General features: G+C 35.8%; 1 protein-coding gene across 1 annotated transcript; it reads left to right on the top strand.

Annotated features, from left to right (window-relative positions):
* Positions 1-18641: 18641 nt before the first annotated feature.
* LOC143597878 (uncharacterized) lies at positions 18642-20943 on the top strand. Its single transcript, XM_077076257.1, has 7 exons — positions 18642-19512; positions 19623-19795; positions 19870-19965; positions 20106-20335; positions 20443-20455; positions 20544-20614; positions 20763-20943. Exons 1-7 carry the CDS (start codon positions 18642-18644, stop codon positions 20941-20943), a joined length of 1635 nt encoding a protein of 544 aa, XP_076932372.1.
* Positions 20944-21946: the final 1003 nt, after the last annotated feature.

Here is a 21946-nt window from a genome sequence, read left to right as displayed (position 1 = left end):
CACGTTTACCATCCCAATATCATTTCGTTAATAAAATCTCTCTTTATTAAGGATCTATATCTTGTAAAAGCAACAAAAAGTCCAAATTTTGGCACGAAACGTGCAAAAACCTCGGGCAGCGAGCCAGAAAGTAAATAAATCATTGGACGGATTAAATAATCCCAAAAATTCAAAATATATATAAAAACATGTGAGACAACAATATAGGAAGATTCGAATCACCGAAAATTGGAAAATATGTAAGAACAAGCCAATACAAGACCAGGAAAGGACCCCACATAAACTATTCCAAGAAAGTGGTTTTACGGTCCATAATGTCATGCATTTTTCATCCAAAGCCAGTCGCTCTCTCTCACTTTTTCTTATAGTGTTAGCTGGTATAATACCTATCGTTGCAATTGTACTCTGTCCATATGATTGAGACTTTAATACACGAATCCAAATCTCGGTCTGAACAAGGTGAGAGTTTGTGTCATCGTGTAAAGTTTTCAATCTCGTGATTATCGTTAAAGCGAAGCTTTTATTTGTAAACTTTCAAGGTGAGACATTCGAGTTTTTGTACAACTCATATTTGTGTGTGACAACTGGTTTTCCAAACACCGTCATTGAGATTTTTAAACCTATAGAACTCATGACAGAGTCCTAATGTTTTCAAATGTTTTTCTATTACATTAAAACTATTATGTCTTTGTAGACTTACTAGATGGTTACTACGGGTATGTGGGGTTTTGTATACAGGAATTATCTTATTACTCATTATTTATTGGATAAGTGTTAGCTAGTAAGTAATATGACCACAATCACAAATACGGTCGACTAACAAATACCTTTGGTAATTTGTAAGCAAGCAAATGAAAAAAAAACTTAATACTGTAATTGTACAAATGTGTCATTTATAAATAAATGTACTTACCAGTATTTCCTGCTAGTCAAATATTTTTAATCATGTTTTAGGTGACTTGTTAATGAATGTTGTATGCAGATCTTCCAGCTTAAATAAGTGGCTTATCACTAGAATAAAGGAACAAGTTTTGTAAATAAGGGTTTATCCCAATAAAACTTATGTTTGTATAAAAATGGGTTTTATCCCTAGTTTACGAAAATAAGAATCAAGGTGTTTTTACCCTCTGATGATTTTCCTAACTATGGTCCCAATGAAATTTTTCGCTAACAAATATTTAATAAACACTGGTACCACTACTTGCGATCATGGTTCCCCTCCCGAGGTAAGGTTGGGGCTGTGATAACTATCGTTAACCGATTAAATTTTATAATAAAAATATAATAACTTTAAAGTTTACAGCTGTCATATTTTTGGGGACAAATGTTAAGGGTCAGTTTTATTCATTGTGATCCTGACGAGTTTCCTGATATTCGGGATCCCTGAAGAGCTGTGGTATCCTGAACTAACTATTTCGATATTATATTGATCTTTGCTTGTAGGTTACTCTTCCAATAAAAACTTAAACGACTAACAAGACTTAGTCTTGCTGAAATAACTAGAGACTAGTCAATTTGCACAGGAAGGAAAAGGAAGGAGTCTCACAACGGTCACAAGCTAGGGATTCCAGACTTGTCGCGTTATTTGTTACTTTCTTTTGCTATATAATGAGGTTGATGTAAAACGTATATGGCACAACTTACTACGCTACTCGCATACTTACCCACTAAGGACTTACATTATATCTTTAGCACGGTTGCGGTCAATTCTCGATCTGTAATCACTTGTTTTATTAATAAATCTGAGGCCGCGCTATAATTTTTCCTCCCAAGGGTTTTTGCTGGAGATCCTCACCAGGATCAATGGTTTTTCCTCGCTAATCTTGTGCCAACTCTAAAAATATTATAATTACTTGTCGTTTTTGTGAAAAATACACTACCTCACATTCAAAGTTTGATCACTTAATTACTTCGGTAATGTTTGACCAATACACAGGGGTAACTTTGTAGAATATTAATCAAGTTTTAAAAGTTTTTCAATTAAGTTATTGAAATTTTAAAAGTATTTCAATTAAGTAACACAACCTTCATATTTACATAAATTAAATTTTTTAACATGTTTTTAGTAAGTTTTTTTTCAATGAGGAAGTATTTTATTATTTTTTGTAACGATTCCGGCAAAATCAGGTATACCCTAACCGGTATATACTATTTATGTGTTATTTAGTAATGAATATATGAATTATAATGCATTTATACGAGTATGTATGATTCACAGTACGGATTATACTCGATTATGCAGTTAATCGTATTGGAAATACGATTAACCGATTAACGATTATTGAAGCCCGAACAAATCGAGGATTACATTATAGATGAGATATATGATATTTAGTGATGTTTACGAAGTATTAAAGCTTCGGGATAAATGAATTAAAGCACAAAAAAAGAATTTTCGATTTAATGGTACGTCAGTACGTTAAACGAAACCTTTAATACCAAACCGAGCAAGAGACGATCGATTAAGCCGAAAAAGATGCGCAATTATTAATAATATGATGTTTTAAGTTAATAAATGTCATGGTTTAAGTTTTTAAAGTTTTTAAATCGGTTTTATATAAATTTCATTTTTAAGCCGAAAACGACCGTTTTAGCCTCGTTTTAAGCTGAATTAAACATTTAACCGAAAAACGAACTGAACCAGATTATCCAAAACATTATCCGGATTTCCAAAATCCAAATGAGTGGCTAGGAATGGAAAGGTGGGTCCCACCCCACCTCCCCTCACTTCCGATCGGCATGGGGGTTATACCCCTTGCCTCTTGTTAGTTTTTTTTTTAAAATAACCATTGCAAGATTCCACTTTCTCTCCACATCATGAACTAAAAACCCGGATTTGTAGCAAGAAAAGCAAGGTAAAAATCGAGTTATTTACGTTTTCATCTTCTTTTCTTGAGTTTATTTGCAAGAAAATGAGGTTTCAAGTGAAAAAGGGTGAAAACCCGAGATGAAAACCGATTCTTGCATGATTAAGTGATGTATACGGGTTATACAAGGGATCTTGGTCCAAGAAAGGAGTTAAACGAACCAAAAACGAATTTTTACGGTTTAAATCTTTGTTTTTAAATCATAACCGAACCCATGAAAGAAATGGATTGATTGTGGGTGTAACTTGCTTGGTGTGGTGTTATTGTGCTTGTAGGTGTTGTATCTAGTTGTTAACAAAGGCTAGAAAGCAAGATCCTTGCTATTTGAAGCTAAAAACACAAGGTAGTTCGGTTTTTTTTTATGGTGTATGTGTTTAGGACAGATTGTGGTACATTTAGAGTTAAGCTACGAAATTTAACAGAGATAATCTACACATGAAAATATGAGATCTGTAAAAATTTGGTAATTTTTGGACAAAGGATGAATATTTGGTGAATTTAATGCTCGGTTTTGGCTAAAAATGGTGAAAAAACTTTAAATATCATGATAAATTCTGGAAAATTCCAGATAAGCTTTTTATATCATGTAAAAGTCACACACAAAATTTTAGGTCAGTTGGAGAAGTCTAAGTAGGCTTTTCGGTTAAACGAGTTCTAGGGTTTTCTAGCTCGGTTTTAGTAAAAATGGCATGTAAAAAGAGATTTTGGTTCTGGAAACATTACAGGGGACTATTTGGATGGCAGGGGTCATCCAGGAAAAATTTGGGATTTTTCTAAGGTCGTTTGGTATTTACGACATATTTAGTGTTTAAATGGTGTTTAAAAATAGATAAATAAATTTTAAATATAAAAATTAATTCTGGAAATATTTTTATAAAATTCCCCACTGTCAAAAAGTGATTTGTGCAAAATTTCAAGATCCGATATTAAACGGATAATTATTTGTGCAAAACAAACTTTTAAAGTTTAAAACGCGTAAACCGGTAAAGTTCGCCTAAACGAGCTGACTGGTGTATAAAAACCCTAAAAATGAACTATTTTCATATAACTGAGTTAAACAGGTAAAAATAAATCATCCGAAAATAATTCGGATGATTTGGGTAATTTTATCCGATTTAACAGTTTCCGGTGCACTAAAGACGGAAACGGGTCCGCGGCCAATCGGGGCGTCTAAACCGAGCTCTAATTTCACAACTTTAATTAAATTATAAGTCAACAACTATTTTCGGGTCGTGTGTGACCAAACCCATTTTTGAAACGTAAAAACGGATAACCGTGCTAGGCACGCAAAACGGGGAAAACGAACTAATAGTAATTTTAACTATTGAACTCTAAACGATATCACAATCTGAGTCCGGAGAAGTGTTCTGGGTTAACATTTCCCCCGGAACGGGTACAGTACTGGGTTAACAGTGTCCCCAGATGTACCGGTTAACACGGTTAAAGTTATATTAATAGTGATTGTATAGTAACGAACTTAGGGATCGTATTACAGATTGGACGTGTTAACTGATAATGACTGTTGTTACCTGCTTGCATGTGCTAAGGTGAGTTTCACGAGCCCCTTTTTCTGAATTGTTTTTAAATATTTTCCCGGGGCGGAAAGCATGTTACTATTGAAATGTTTAAGTACATACTGAACGCATGGATTTGCGTGTATTTATAAATATTTGATTATATGGGAATCGTACGGAATGGGTACAGTACTGGGTTAACAGTGTCCCCAGATGTCCCTAGAAGTGTTTCTGGGTTAACATTGCCCCCGGAATGGGTACAGTACTGGGTTAACAGTGTCCCCAGATGTCCCAAGAAGTGTTTCTGGGTTAACATTGCCCCCGGAATGGGTACAGTACTGGGTTAACAGTGTCCCCAGATGTCCCTAGAAGTGTTTCTGGGTTAACATTGCCCCCGGAACGGGTACAGTACTGGTTTAACAGAGGTTTCTCTTGTGGGCTCAGCATAATTACATCGATAATATTATATTTTGATAATGATTTATCATGGTTTACTCAAATTGTGAAACTCACCAACTATTCGTAGTTGACCCGTTTTCTCACATGCTTTTCAGGTACAATTAAGATGAAGTGATTGCTTACGTGCTAAGTCCTTGATGTGTGTAAGATTTGCGAGTGGGATGTTAGGATACATTATAATAAATAGAATTATGTATCGTATTGTATGATGTGTGTATCACCTAGACGGTAATGAAATACTAGATAATGTAATTTGAAGTATATTAATGTATTCAGTTTTCTTTATAAACAATGTGGTTGATATCAGAGGTGTCTGTTGCATCCCGTTCACGTTTCCGCTGCGGTTACGGGGTGTTACAGAACTTGGTATCAGAGCCATTGGTTATAAAGAATTAGGATGTCTTTAAAAGATACCTAAAATATAACCAGTAGCTCAAGTATTGTAGGATCTGAATATCAACTAATAATATATAGTGACGGGATCTGGATGGACAAGTGAGTTATTATGGTCCGGAACATAATAACAGACTTGTCCGCACGAGGGAATTCATGGGAAGTCACGGGGTACATTAATAGGTAAAAATGGCAACATATGTGTAAAGTATATAATATTATTTATGCGTGCTAATGTGTGTATATATATATGTACATATCATGTGGATACATGTATTGAGAAATAGGACCCGGATAAGGAACCGGGGGATGAAATAATAAAAGTACCGCGGATGCTGAAATTTCTAGAGCATCGGTTGATGATAAGTCTGACTTATCGGGCCATAGTTATGATAGTACCAAAGTAGCTCTCCCGTTTGACATTAACCAGAAATACCTAGTAACCGTCACTCCCAACCAAAATTGATAAATCCCTTACCCTACCAACACCGGTACCGTATATCCTAATAACCCCCTATGTTCACCCGAACCGCCGACCCTCACGTACGGACGGACCTATACCTGAACCCATTCTTATTCGGACCTATAATAATGATAATAAATTTGATAATAAATGAGCAGATAAAAATAATATATAGAAATATATATATGTATTTCTCACTCTCAAACATATGAGTCATACCACCTCCAGATCGAGAATTACCGATTTTAGCAAACCTAGAACGCCTGAGGACATTGACTGAACAAGTGATAGAGTTTCCCATAATAGTAATTGATAATATTTAAAGGCAACATGGGTTGCGCGATTACCTTGAACCTTGCAACTCCCTATGTTATCCTTACATCCGTTAGATGCCTATACCCATGTATACTCGAATAGAATGATTACCCATACACAAAGTGGTGTTGGAATCATTATAGCATAGTTGGTTGTTCGCTCGTAGGTGGTATACCGTGTATGCCGGATATACAAATAGACACGGATATTATAACTTCGTGGTACGTAATCGCTTGGTGCTCACGGTAAGCATGTATCGGTTATGCTGACATGCAGAAGGATATTGAAATCAAGCATATTAAATATTAACCTTTGTTGAGAAAGATCTATATGTCAGTTGGTGACAAGGGTTATGAAACATATTTAAACGTTAACCGACGTCAGGTTAAGTCCATATGCTATTATATTTGTGGGACATATATACTAGATACTGGTATGTGTAATATGTATGATAATATTTGGTGTGTATGTGTACTTGTTATTATGATTTAGCTGGTAACGAGTTATATGGTGAGATTAGTATTGATTACTGCGTACGGGATGAGTATGGCAGAATGACATAAAAAGAGTAACTCTAATGATGGAGATTGATATGATTCAGTTGATTGCTCAAAGATAGCAGATGATGATACCGAACGTCGTATCACAGATCACTGCTAGTGTTGATGCAAATGTGATCGCAGAATTATAGATCGAGCAATCACATGATTATGAATATTTCAAATCTTAGTGTTATTACTAAGAGTGATAATGTCCCACCGAATACTATTATGACTACAAGTATTAATTATAAACTAAACATGAATAGTAGTCGTAATGAATTAGATCCGGTATGAAGGATATGTTTGTTGGTTGTGTTAAGGAAATTATTAATAGTTTGCTGATGGTAAAGGGAGGAATAGATCAGCGAGTGGATAGAAAAGATCGAAATGGTTAAGGATATTGGTAAGAGTCTAGAACATTGTGTAGTGAAATATGCTACAGATATGTTGGTAGATTATGTTGTATCGTGATGGAACACGATGGTACAAAATTATAGTTAGAAAATTATTACTCAGACGATATGGTTAGAATTTAAAATTCTTGTGCTAGAGCACCTTTATTCGAGTAATTAAGTTCAGAGATTGGAAACTGAGCTATGGAAGATAGAAATGTTGTGTGCTGATCACTTAGAACCCGCTAATCGTTTGAAGGAATTGTCATGTCTGGTAACATGGCTAATTACTCCTAAAACTAAGCGAAGTGAGCGCTATATTGGGAACTAACTCCATCGATAAGGAGTATAGTCAATCCTGTAAAATATACAACCTTTGGAAGGGTTATGTCACAAGCCAGCATTTATATACTTGACTCTATGGGAAGCGGAATGGAAGGAAGTTAGGTGAGACGTCGAGTGTTAAAGAAGAGAAATGATAAAGGTATAGTGCAAGATAGGCTTTTGAATAAGTAGGTATGTCCTATAACCCAGAATTATACTAAGACTAGTTCTGGTGTGAAAACATGAACCGCATGAAGGGTCCTTCCCTAAATGTGGAAAATATGATCATCGGCAGGAAGAAGAATGTCGAGTGATAGTAGGCCACAGGTGTGGTAAAGATGGACGTAATGCCCCAATTGTATAACCAATTGAAGCCATGTGAACCAGCAACCCCAACCCATTCGTGTACAACCACTCCGAACTCAACAGCTTCAATAACAATCCATCCAAAGAAATCAAATTATGCCAAACAGTTGTACTTGCTATGAGTGTGGCAGTACAGAACGTTTCAAGAGATATTGCCCAAAGTTGAACCAAGGTGTCGTTGGAATACGAACCTCATGACAAGCATCACCCCCTGATCAAGCAAGGAGCCGTGCTTTTGTGAGTAATTCGAATAAAACACGTCATGATCCAAAGGTGGTATTGAGTATGTTGTAGTTTTAAACCAATAGGCTTCAGTGATATTTTTACGGTCGCCGATAGAAGTTAATTCCTGTTAACCTCCTACCATTTGGAAGGATACCGATTAGTGAAACTATAGAACCCTATACTGTAGAATCGCTAACGGTAAATCCCTAATGGTTAACTAAATTATTCGGAATTGTCCTATTATTCTGAACGATTAACCTTTCCTTATTGACCTACGACCAGTAAAGTTAGGAAGTTTTGACGTAATAGTTAACATGGATTGGCTAACTCAACATGGAGCTGATATCAAATATGAAAAGAAGATGATTAGAAGCTCTCTTTCGGACGATGAAGCGATTAGATACAGAGAAAAGTATTTAAAAGAAAACATATAGAAGATGTTTCGGTGATACGTAAATATCCAGAAGTTTTCCTGGAAGAACTTCCTGGATTACCGCCAACCCGACAGGTCGAATCCAGAATCGATTTAATACCTCAAGTTGGCCCTGTTGCTAAAGCACCCTACCGACTGGCACCGTCCGAGATGCAAGAATTATCCAATCAGTTACAAGAATTGTTGGATAAGGTTTTATACGACCTAGTTAGTCACCATGGGGTGCACCAGTGTTATTTGGGAAATGAAGGACGGAAGTGTTAGGATATGTATTGATTAGGGAGAATTGAATAAAGTGACGATCAAGAATAGGTATTCACTTCTTCGAAATAAATGATCTATTTAATCAACTGCAAGGGGCGATTTATTTTTTAGAAAATTGATCTTAGATATAGTTTTCACCAAAGGAGAAATCCAAGTGGAGGACGTTGCAACAACAGCGTTTCGGACTCGTTACGGCCATTATGAATTCTTATTTATGCCGTTCGGGCTAACAAATGCGACGGCAGTGTTCATGGACCTCATGAATCGAGTCTGTAAACCCTACCTCGACAAATTCGTCATCGTGTTTATTGACGATATTTTGATCTACTCGAAAAGTAAAGAAGAGCACGAGCAACACTTATGAATAATTTTAGAGCTTCTGAATCAGGAGAAGTTGTATGCAAAATTCTCCAAGTGTAATTTCTGGTTACAAGAAGTGCAATTCCTCGTTCACGTTGTAAACCATCGAGGAATACACGTTGATCCGAGTAAGATAGAAACCATTAAAATTGGCAGTCACCCAAGGCGCCAAAGGAAATGCGCCAATTTTTAGGACTAGCCGAAGACTATCAGCGGGTTATTGAAGAATTTTTAGCATTACCCAACTCATAATCCTTTGTTCGACGCAAATGTACAAATTTTATAGATGATAAGAGACCGCAGTCTCATATTCAACGAAGATGGGTCGAGTTGTTAAGCGATTATGACTGTGACATCCGTTATCACCCCGGCAAGGCTAACGTCGTAGCCGATGCCTTGAGTAGGCAAGATCGGGGTAAGCCATTGCGAGTGCGAGCGCTGGGGATGATAGTCCAGTCGAACCTTTCGGACCTGATTCGAGTCGCTCAACGTGGGGCGTTGAAAGAGGAACGATTGGAAAAGGAGGGACTTTACGGCAATGAGAAGAATTTCGAACAGCGCGTGGACGAAATTCTCTACTTCAAAAATCGGGTTTGGATCCCGACCCTCCATGACCTTCGTGAATTAATCATGGACGAAGCGTATAGATCGAAATATTCCATGCATCCGGGATCGGATTGGACTATTGATGATACGAATATCTGAAAGGATTTTATTAATGGCCGAGTTTGGAGAAAGATATGGTTACGTATGTTGGTGAGTATTTAAGTTATGCAAGTGATAAGGCTGCACACCGAAAACCCTAGGGAACGCCACAACGACAGAAAATTCGCCAATGATAGTGGGAATAAAATTACAATGAATTTCGAGCGCAAATTCCCAAGATATATCCAAGGCATGAGGTAAATTGGGTAATCGCGGATCGATTAACCAATCCTCGCATTTCATCCCAATCCATGACGATTACCACAATGAATTCTCGCCCAAATTCATGATGGTGAAATGGTATCTCGTCGTGGAGTATCATTTTCAATTATCTCAGATCGAAATAGTCGTCCTACTTCCATTATTGGAAGGCGGGGAAGGAAGCATCGAGAGCTTGAAGCTTTCTACGGGTGAAGTAATTATCACCAAATTGTTAAATTGAAAATGGGCGTCAATCAAGCCATAAGATTTGAATCGATTCGAGAAACAACCAATCGGATTTATAATATTTAAGATAAGTTGAAAGCAGCGCGAGATTGGCAAAGGATTTATGCCAACATTCAAAGGAAACCATTGTCACTGGAAAGAGGTGACAAGGTATTTTTAAGGCATCACCTTAGAGAGGTGATATGAGGTTTGGCAAAACCGGAAATAGCTCCTTAATATATTGGACCTCATGAGACCATCTCCATGATTGGTCATTTAGTTTATCGATTAAAGTACCCCAGGGGCTAAGTACTATACATGATGTTTTGCCATGTATACGGATTGAAAAGTACCTAAGCGATGAGGCAACGAGAGTACTAGTAATGGAGGTACTCATCGAGGACATGCTTGATATCATAAATAATTCCGTAGAGATAGTAGACGGGAAAACTAAACAGTTTGGACACACCAAGCTTTATTGATTAAGATTAAGTGGAATTCACAGCGAGGACCAGATTATACCTGGTAACGCGAGGGTGAATTCTGAAGGAAAAACCCCCACCTTTCTCTCGGAAGGGGATAGTGGGCGTGTAAAATTTCGAGGACGAAATTTCTTAACGGGGGGAGAATGTAACGATTCCGACTAAACCAGGTATACCCTAACCGGTAGACAATAGTTACGCTATATTTAATGTCGGGTATATGAATTACCCTAGTAAATATACGAGAATACATGGTTCACTGTATTGATTGTACGTGAATATATAATTCATCGTATTGAACATGCGATTAATCGATCGATAGTTATTGAAACCCGAACGAATCGAGGGTTCAATTATAGACGATATCTATGACATTTAGTGATGTTTACGAAGTATTAAAGCTTCGGGATAAGTGAATTGAAGCACAGAAAAAGAATTTAGATTTAATGGTACGTCGGTACATTAAACGAAACCTTCAATACCAAACCGAGCAAGAGACGATCGATCAAGCCGAAAAAGATGCGCAATTATTAATAATATGATGTTTCAAGCTAATAAATGTCATGGTTTAAGTTTATAAAGTTTTTAAATCGGTTTTATATAAATTTCATTTTTTAGCCGAAAAACGACCGTTTTAGCCTCGTTTTAAGCCGAATTAAACATTTAACCGAAAAACGAACTGAACCAGATTATCCAAAACATTATCCGGATTGCGAATATCCAAACATGTGGCTAAGAATGAAGAGGTGGGTCCCACCCCACCCCCCTCACACTTCCGATCGGCCTAAGGGGGATAAACCCCATGCCTTTCATTTTTTTTTATCAAACCATTGCAAAATCTTTGTGTTCTCTCCACTTCATGATCTAAAAACCCGAGATTGTAGCAAGAAAAGTAAGGTAAAAGTCGAGTTATTTACGTTTCCATCTTCGTTTCTTGAGTTTATTTGCAAGAAAATGAGGTTTCAAAGATGAAAACCGATTCTTGCATGATCAAGTGATGTATACGGGTTATACAAGGGATCTTGGTCCAAGAAAGGAGTTAAACGAACCAAAAACGAATTTTTACGGTTCAAACTTTAGTTTTGAAACAATAACCGAAACTATAGTGTAAGAGGCTTGATCGTGAGTGTAACTTGCTTGGTATTATGGTATGTTGGTTGTAGGTTCTGTATTTAGTGGTAGATAAGGCGGAAAAACGAGTTTGTAGCTTGTAGTGGCGGAGATCGAAAGGTATATTCGGTTTATGTTCGGTTATGGAATTTTGGACAGATTGTGGATGGTTCAGAGTTGGGTCATGAAATTTTAAAGGGATGTTCTACACATGAAAATAAGAGTTCTTTGAAATGTTGGTAATTTTTGGACAAAGGATGAATATTTGGTGAATTTAATGCTCGGTTTTGGCTAAAAATTGTGAAAAAGAGTTAAATATCATGAATAATTCTGGAAAATTCCAGATAAGCTTTTTATAACATTTATAAGTCACACACAAAATTTTAGGTCAGTTGGAGAAGTCTAAGTAGGCTTTTCGGTTAAACGAGTTCTAGGGTTTTCTAGCTCGGTTTTAGTGAAAATGGCATGTAAAAAGAGATTTTGGTTCTGGAAAAATTACAGGGAACTATGGAGATGGCAGGGGTCATCCAGAAAAAGTTTGGTATTTTTCTAAGTTCGTTTGGTATTTACGACATATTTAGTGTTTAAATGGTGTTTAAAAATAGATAAATAAATTTTAAATATAAAAATTAATTCTGGAAATATTTTTATAAATTTCCCCACTGTCAAAATGTTATTTGTGCAAAATCTCAAGATCCGAGGATGAACTGATATTTATTTGGAATAAAAGTGAACTTTTATAATATAAAACGCGTAAACCAGCAAAGTTCGGGTAGACGAACTGCCTGGTGTATAAAAACCCTAAAAATGAACTATTTCATATAACTGAGTTAAACAAGTAAAAATAAATCATCCGAAAATAATTTGGATGATTTGGGTAATTTTAAACGATTTAACAGTTTCCGGTGCACTAAAGACTGAAACGGGTCCCGCGGCCAATCGGGGCGTCTAAACCGAGCTCTAATTTCACAACTTTAATTAAATTATCAGTCAACGACTATTTTCGGGTCGTGTGTGACCAAACTCAATTTTGGAACGTAAAAACGGATAACCGTGCTAGGCACGCAAAACGGGGAAAACAAACTAATAGTAATTTTGACTAGTGAACTCTAAACGATATCACAATCTGAGTCCGGAGAAGTGTTTCTGGGTTAACATTGCCCCCAGAAACGGGTACAGTGCTGGGTTAACAGTGTCCCCAGATGTACCGGTTAACACGGTTAAAGTTATATTAATAGTGATTGTATAGTAACGATCGTAGGGATCATATTACAGATTGGACGTGTTAACTGATAATGACTGTTGTTACCTGCTTGCATGTGCTAAGGTGAGTTTCACGAGCCCCTTTTTCTGAATTGTTTTTAAATATTTTCCCGGGGCGGAAAGCATGTTACTATTGAAATGTTTAAGTACATACTGAACGCATGGATTTGCGTGTATTTATAAATATTTGATTATATGGGAATCGTACGGAATGGGTACAGTACTGGGTTAACAGTGTCCCCAGATGTCCCTAGAAGTGTTTCTGGGTTAACATTGCCCCCGGAATGGGTACAGTACTGGGTTAACAGTGTCCCCAGATGTCCCAAGAAGTGTTTCTGGGTTAACATTGCCCCCGGAATGGGTACAGTACTGGGTTAACAGTGTCCCCAGATGTCCCTAGAAGTGTTTCTGGGTTAACATTGCCCCCGGAACGGGTACAGTACTGGTTTAACAGAGGTTTCTCTTGTGGGCTCAGCATAATTACATCGATAATATTATATTTTGATAATGATTTATCATGGTTTACTCAAATTGTGAAACTCACCAACTATTCGTAGTTGACCCGTTTTCTCACATGCTTTTCAGGTACAATTAAGATGAAGTGATTGCTTACGTGCTAAGTGCTTGATGTGTGTAAGATTTGCGTGTGGGATGTTAGGATACATTATAATAAATAGAATTATGTATCGTATTGTATGATGTGTGTATCACCTAGACGGTAATGAAATACGAGATAATGTAATTTGAAGTATATTAATGTATTCAGTTTTCTTTATAAACAATGTGGTTGATATCAGAGGTGTCTGTTGCATCCCGTTCACGTTTCCGCTGCGGTTACGGGGTGTTACAACGTGTTTCACGTATCGAACTTGAAAAGATGTCTGGCGGATGAGACATCGGTGTTACATTTAGAGGGTGTCCAAATAAGTGATAAGCTCAATTTCGTAGAGGAACCCATAGAAATAGTAGACGGGAAAATCAAGCAACTTAGACACAATAAGATTTCGTTGGTCAAAGTTAGATGGAATTCGCAACGAGGCCCAGAATATACATGGGAACGAAAGGACGAATTCCGGAAGAAATACCCCAACCTATTCCCTCAAAAGGAAGTAGTCGACGCGTAAAATTTCGAGGATTTATTTTTTTTTACGAGGGGAGAATGTAACGATTCCGGCAAAATCAGGTATACCCTAACCGGTATATACTATTTATGTGTTATTTAGTAATGAATATATGAATTATAATGCATTTATACGAGTATGTATGATTCACAGTACGGATTATACTCGATTATGCAGTTAATCGTATTGGAAATACGATTAACCGATTAACGATTATTGAAGCCCGAACGACATTATAGATGAGATATATGATATTTAGTGATGTTTAAGAAGTATTAAAGCTTCGGGATAAGTGAATTAAAGCACAGAAAAATAATTTTCGATTTAATGGTACGTCGGTACGTTAAACGAAACCTTTAATACCAAACCGAGCAAGAGACGATCGATCAAGCCGAAAAAGATGCGCAATTATTAATAATATGATGTTTTAAGTTAATAAATGTCATGGTTTAAGTTTTTAAAGTTTTTAAATCGGTTTTATATAAATTTCATTTTTAAGCCGAAAACGACCGTTTTAGCCTCGTTTTAAGTTGAATTAAACATTTAACCGAAAAACGAACTGAACCTGATTATCCAAAACATTATCCGGATTTCCAAAATCCAAATGAGTGGCTAGGAATGGAAAGGTGGGTCCCACCCCACCTCCCCTCACTTTCGATCGGCATGGGGGTTATACCCCTTGCCTCTTGTTAGTTTTTTTTTTAAAATAACCATTGCAAGATTCCACTTTCTCTCCACATCATGAACTAAAAACACGGATTTGTAGCAAGAAAAGCAAGGTAAAAATCGAGTTATTTACGTTTTCATCTTCTTTTCTTGAGTTTATTTGCAAGAAAATGAGGGTTCAAGTGAAAAAAGGTGAAAACCCGAGATGAAAACCGATTCTTGCATGATCAAGTGATGTATACGGGTTATACAAGGGATCTTGGTCCAAGAAAGGAGTTAAACGAACCAAAAACGAATTTTTACGGTTTAAATCTTTGTTTTTAAATCATAACCGAACACATGAAAGAAATGGCTTGATTGTGGGTGTAACTTGCTTGGTGTGGTATTATTGTGCTTGTAGGTGTTGTATCTAGTTGTTAACAAATGCTAGAAAGCAAGATCCTTGCGATTTGAAGCTAAAAACACAAGGTAGTTCGGTTTTTTTTTATGGTGTATGTGTTTTGGACAGATTGTGGTACATTTAGAGTTAGGCTACGAAATTTCACAGAGATGATCTACACATGAAAATATGAGATATGTGAAAATTTGGTAATTTTTGGACAAAGGATGAATATTTGGTGAATTTAATGCTCGGTTTTGGCTAAAAATGGTGAAAAATATTTAAATATCATGATAAATTCTGGAAAATTCCAGATAAGCTTTTTATAACATGTAAAAGTCACACACAAAATTTTAGGTCAGTTGGAGAAGTCTAAGTAGGCTTTTCGGTTAAACGAGTTCTAGGGTTTTCTAGCTCGGTTTTAGTGAAAATGGCATGTAAAAAGAGATTTTAGTTCTGAAAACATTACAGGGGACTATGTGGATGGCAGGGGTCATCCAGGAAAAATTTGGGATTTTTCTAAGGTCGTTTGGTATTTACGACATATTTAGTGTTTAAATGGTGTTTAAAAATAGATAAATAAATTTTAAATATAAAAATTAATTCTGGAAATATTTTTATAAAATTCCCCACTGTCAAAAAGTGATTTGTGAAAAATTTCAAGATCCGAGATTAAACGGATAATTATTTGTGCAAAACAAACTTTTAAAGTTTAAAACGCGTAAACCGGTAAAGTTCGCCTAAACGAGCAATACTGGTGTATAAAAACCCTAAAAATGAACTATTTTCATATAACTGAGTTAAACAGGTAAAAATAAATTATCCGAAAATAATTCGGATGATTTGGGTAATTTTATCCGATTTAACAGTTTCCGGTGCACTAAAGACGGAAACGGGTCCCGCGGCCAATCGGGGCGTCTAAACCGAGCTCTAATTTCACAACTTTAATTAAATTATCAGTCAACAACTATTTTCGGGTCGTGTGTGACCAAACCCATTTTTGAAACGTAAAAACGGATAACCGTGCTAGGCACGCAAAACGGGGAAAACGAACTAATAGTAATTTTAACTATTGAACTCTAAACGATATCACAATCTGAGTCCGGAGAAGTGTTCTGGGTTAACATTGCCCCCGGAACGGGTACAGTACTGGGTTAACAGTGTCCCCAGATGTACCGGTTAACACGGTTAAGGTTATATTAATAGTGATTGTATAGTAACGAACTTAGGGATCGTATTACAGATCCGGACTAGTAGCTCACGTACTGTGTTACCTGCTTGCTTGCGATATGGTGAGTTTCACGAGCCCCTTTTTCTGAATTGTTTTTAAATATTTTCTCGGGGCGGGAAGCATGTTATTATCAAAATGTTTAAGTACATACTGAACGCATGGATTTGCGTGTATTTATATATATTTTATTGTACGGGAATCGTACGGAAATGTACTAAGATGGTAATTGTCTGAGTTGCTAACATTGTAAGGCCCCGTAACACGAGTGATTAGCTAAAAGCCGGTAGAGTGTGAATAGTACTATTGGTCTGACAAACCCAACTGGTCCGGCATGGATTTGCTGATGTTTCCCAGCCAGTTGCACATGTCTATTTTGTTTTTATTTATTTTGCTATGTAATGTTAGGCATAGCGGTTTGGGGCAGGTTCGTGGGCGGAGTATGCCACGGGGTTGTATGTGGATAGTCAGAGGTTTCACTTGTGGGCTCAGCATAATTACATCGTTAATATATGATTATTATAATGACTTGTCGCTGTTTATTTAAATTAGTGAAACTCACCAACTATTCGTAGTTGACCCGTTTTCTTTACATGCTTTCTAGGTACCCCCAAACTGGATTAATTGCTACATGCTTGACGATGCGTGCTTTTTGTGGAAGCTTAATGATCTTTTTGTATTAAATATGTTAATGTAACGTTGGTAAAACTTATGTGCTAACGCCTAGACGGTAACTAAACTCGGAACAATGTAATATGGTGTAAATTAATGCAGTGGTGTTTTCTTTATAAGCAATGCTGTTGATATCAGACGTGTCTGTTGCATCCCGTTTACGTTTCCGCTGCGGTTACGGGGTGTTACATTTTTTAATTGAAATGGTGACGTGAATTTTTAATTTTTAATATAATTAATGTTTTTTTTGTTTTTTTTTTCAATATAAGTACGTATATTGCAAATACACCCCATCTTCTCGTACATTGTTTTCTTGACACACAAAAAGTACAATGAGCCTTGATTTAAATATTTAGTGATATGATTTTGCAAAAATTGCATGAGTGACCTAATTGGAACACTTTTGAGTATTAGTTTAGTCTGTGCTTGACCTATTGGAGCATTTTTGATAAAGTTTATCTGTCGAAAAAATAATAAAAAAATAAAAGAAAAAAGAGCACCTAACAAGTTGCGAGAAGCCCAAGTGTACAAGAAATAAAAAAAACAATAAAAAAAGAAACGGGCAACCAAATCAATTACAAAAGTTGGCAAAGCTAAACATACATCAATCATCACAATCCAAGCTTAAACTTCAACTCATGTGTTTCACCCATTTGAAAGAGACTGTTTTGATGTCATCCACCACCTTATCTACCGAGAACGGTTTATTCTAGAAAACCATATCGTTCTATGTTAGAGCATCCATAACCAATTCCTTATCCATATTCATATAATTACACTACAAATCACTACATTTCTCTCTCTCATTTTCAATTAAATAATACTTTTGTTTAACCTTATCATTATCTTTACTCTAACTCGCAACCAATTTAAAAAAACATTGAAAAATTATACGGCGTGAACAGTGTAACCCCAAATTTAAGGGATAATACTACAAAAAACCAACCAACTTTATGTTTTTGCTCACAAAAGTCCCTTAACTTAAATTTTGCATATAAAAGTCCCTTAACTTGTTAAATTTGAACATAAATGTGAAATTTTAGGAAAATAAAACCTGTAACATGTTGCCCCGGTTATTTTGCCTTTTTATTTATTAAAAAAATCCTTTTATATTAAACCCTAGAAAAAAAGGCTGAAACGACATTCACAATATACATGATACTGATGAAGGATTGAACAGATCTTCCCCCACCAGGACGACGATTGAACTAATCTTCCCTACGAGGACTACTTTGAATCGATTTGAGGTATGTAATTGGAAAAGAAATCAATAAATATATTGGAATAAAATCATCGATGTTTCATATTATTGTTTGATATATGTTTCATTCTTATGTTTTTTGTGAGGTGTGATGTCATGTAGTTACAATTAGTTGATTTAATCCACATATCAAATTTAGATTTATCGCCGTTTGTGAGCCTTATATTTTCTTTATAAACAATTCATATCAAGTAAAATCATCGATGTATTATAGCAGTTCATATCAAGTTTTTTTCTTTATAAACAATATCATCCACATGTTATGTTTATAAGCCTTATATTTATTAATTATTCATTGCATTCCATCAAAGTAATTCTTTATTCTTTTAGATCTTAGATTGCTTAGATTGTCTTTTATATCTTTAACTTGGCTGTTTTTTTTTAAACAATGGATGTACATGTTTTTATAGAATGGAGTCATACTCGAATGATGAAGAAGATGCTTTTAGTGACACTACTTATGAAGCAAGTACCGAAGATGAGGAATTGTCAGATTCGTTGTCAATGGACCTTGAAGATGTGGATCTTGTTACTACTTTAAATAGGACAAATGATGATCCTTTTTTGAATAAACTTTGTTATGAGAATATGCGATTTCATTTTGAAAAATACACTGACGACAATGTAGGTGAGACATTGGTTGAGGGAAAAGATGATCCAAACATTTATGAGGATAACGAAGGTACACAACACGTTGAAAAGGGGAAAATTTATCCAATTTATGATCCAAACATGAACTGGAAAGACATGAAACCAATTCTTGGGGATAGGTATGAAAATCCCGCACAACTAAAGTTTGCTATATGTTGCTATGGAGTAGTTAATGGATATCTTTTAAGTTATAAAAAAAATGAAACAAAAAGGCTCTTCGTTGTATGTGGAAACAAAGATGTATGTTATTCTTATCCGTTTAGATTATGGGCATCTTGGATGCAAAGTGAGAAGTCCTTTCAAATTAAAAGCCTTAATGATAATCACAATTGTAGTAGGAATTACAGTTTAGGCTCCCCGGTGACAGCCTCATGGATTGCTAAGATGTACCTTAGAGAACTCATTGCAAGACCTTTCGTTAAAATAAGAGACATGCAAGCAGATGTATTGCGTGACTACATGGTCAAAGTTAGTAGAGGTCAATGTACTCGGGCAAAACTTATTGCAAATGACGAAATAGAAGGTGGGTTGAAAGAACACTATGCTAGGATATGGGACTATGCACATGAGATTTTAAGATCCAATCCTGGAAGTTCTGTAAAAGTGGGAGTGAATGGCTTGCCAGATGGAAGTAATTTTTTAGAAGAATTTACATATGTTTCAAAGCTTTAAAAGAAGGTTGGGTTTCATGTAGGAAGGTAATAGGCTTAGATGGAACATTTTTAAAAGGGTCATGTAAAGGAGAACTTCTAACAGCAACGGGTCGGGACGCAAATAACCAGATTTATCCCATTGCTTGGGCTGTTGTGGAAGTAGAGAACAAAGACAATTGGAAGTGGTTCATTGAATGCTTAATAGATGACATTGGAATATCTGATGGGAGGGGTCTAACGGTTATATCCGATCAACACAAGGTACAATTACTTTAAGTTATAGAATCATCTTTTGAAAATCTACTTTATTTACATGTATGTTATTGTGTAATTAGGGACTTGTAGAAGCCGTAAAGGATTTGCTTCCTTATGTTGAACATAGGCAGTGTGCAAGACATATATATGCTAATTTCAAGAAGATATATAATGGGGTAGAATTTAGGAATCTATTTTGGGCAGCATCCAAAACGACTCTTGAGCATGAATTTCTCTCTATATTGGATAAAATTAAATCTATTAATATTGAGGTGTACGATCATGTAATTGAAAGAGACCCAAATACATGGTCTAGGGTTTCTTTGAAACTGGTAGAGCATGTGAATCTGTTGAGAATGGATTTAGTGAGAGTTTTACTTCTGTTATTATGAGTGCTAGAAGAAAACCAATTATCACCATGTTGGAAGAGATTAGAATGTTTATTATGGAGAGGAATTACACAATGAGCAAAAAATCATTGAAGTGGGAAGGTAATGTATGTCCGGCTATAAGGGATAAGATAAGAGACTGGTCAAAAAATTCAAGGTAAGTTGATTCTTTTTTTAATGCTGTTTTTTTATCCGTCGGTTAAAGATAAGAGCTATTTTGCTGATTTTTTTTGCTTTACATGCTGATTTTTTTGCTGTATTTAGATGTTTTTGTGCTGTATTTTAGGCTTTTTTTGCTGTAATTTTAGGCTGTTAGTTTGCTGTTCAGTACCAGTTTTTTTGCTGTTTTTTTGCTGTAATATTAGGCTGTTTGTTTGCTGTTCAGTACCACTTTTTTTGCTGTAATTTTAGGCTGCATTTGGGCTGTTTATATGCTGTAATTTTGGGGCTGCATTTTTTTGCTGTTTTGAGACTTTTTCTTGTTGTTTGTAGCTGCACTTTGGGCTTTTTTGCTATAACTTTGGGCTGTTTATTTGTTGTACTTTGTAGTTTTTAACCTTTTTTTGTATGCTTATTATATACAGAAAGTGGATTGTTATCCCGAGTGGTGGCAATATGTTTGAGGTACGAGATGGATATGAAGCCTACTCTGTGGATCTTGATAATAGAGAGTGTAGTTGTAGGTTGTGGCAAATATCAGGAATACCTTGTTTGCATTCAACAACTGCTATATACTACACAACAATGACCCGAAGGAATACGTAAGTGATTGGTTTAAGGTTGAGAGGTTTAAAGAGACCTACAAACACTATATTAAACCGGTAAATGGAAGCAAGATGTGGAAGTCAACATCTTACATTAAGCCACTTCCTCCAAAATAGAGAAGAATGCCCGGTAGGCCATCGATTAAAAGAAAGAGACATGAAACTGAAAAGCAAGGGAAGTATAAAACAGTATCAGCTACTGGAAGACACATAACTTGCGGCAACTGTGGGGAGAAAGGACATAATGCGAAAACATGCACAAATGAGAAAACGCAAGCACCGCCAGAAGAACCCAAGAAAAAAGGGAGGCCTCGAATAAGGATAACAAAAGAATGTACCAATGGAATACACGGGAGAGGTGGAAGAGGTGGGAGGGGACATCATATTGAATAAGAAAGTCAAATATTCGATGAAGAAAGCCAAGTACTCACAAATTAGAAAGTAATGGCTTAAGTATGTTTTCCTTTTTTTGTTTAAAAAATTGTAAACGCTATCTATATTGCGGAACCTAGATTATTTTGATTGCGATTGTTGTTTTTGTTATCTTATAATTTGTTTGCGAGAATATATTTATAGTCATAAGGTAACTAAAAACGAGAAACAAAAAATTCAAAGAATAACCATAAAACAAAAGGAAAAAAAAATCAAATGATCATATAACTTGATTATGTGTCTATTTTTATATATAAATTGTCCATCTCAAAATGATATATTTACATGTGTGCCACATTAGCAATGGATAGGCTATTATAGGTCATATCACATTTATGTTCAAATTTAACAATGGACTTTTATATGCAAAATTTAAGTTGAAGGACTTTTGTGAGCAAAAACATAAAGTTGGTTGGTTTTTTGTGGTATTATCCCCAAATGTAACTAACATTTTTTCTTCCATCTACTCACAACCACGCATAATCATACAATATAATTACAAAACTTACTCATATTTATAGGGAGCCGGCTAGGAATCTAACTATACTAATAAAAGAAAATAATGAAAATGA

Source organism: Bidens hawaiensis, unplaced genomic scaffold, assembly GCF_021521415.1.
Source record: "Bidens hawaiensis isolate Kalapana, Puna unplaced genomic scaffold, B.hawaiensis_p1.1 tig00049163_1, whole genome shotgun sequence".
In the NCBI taxonomy this organism is placed as follows: Eukaryota; Viridiplantae; Streptophyta; class Magnoliopsida; order Asterales; family Asteraceae; genus Bidens; species Bidens hawaiensis.
The sequence above is the reverse complement of the archived record's forward strand: the minus strand, read 5'-3'. Positions and strand labels throughout refer to the sequence as shown.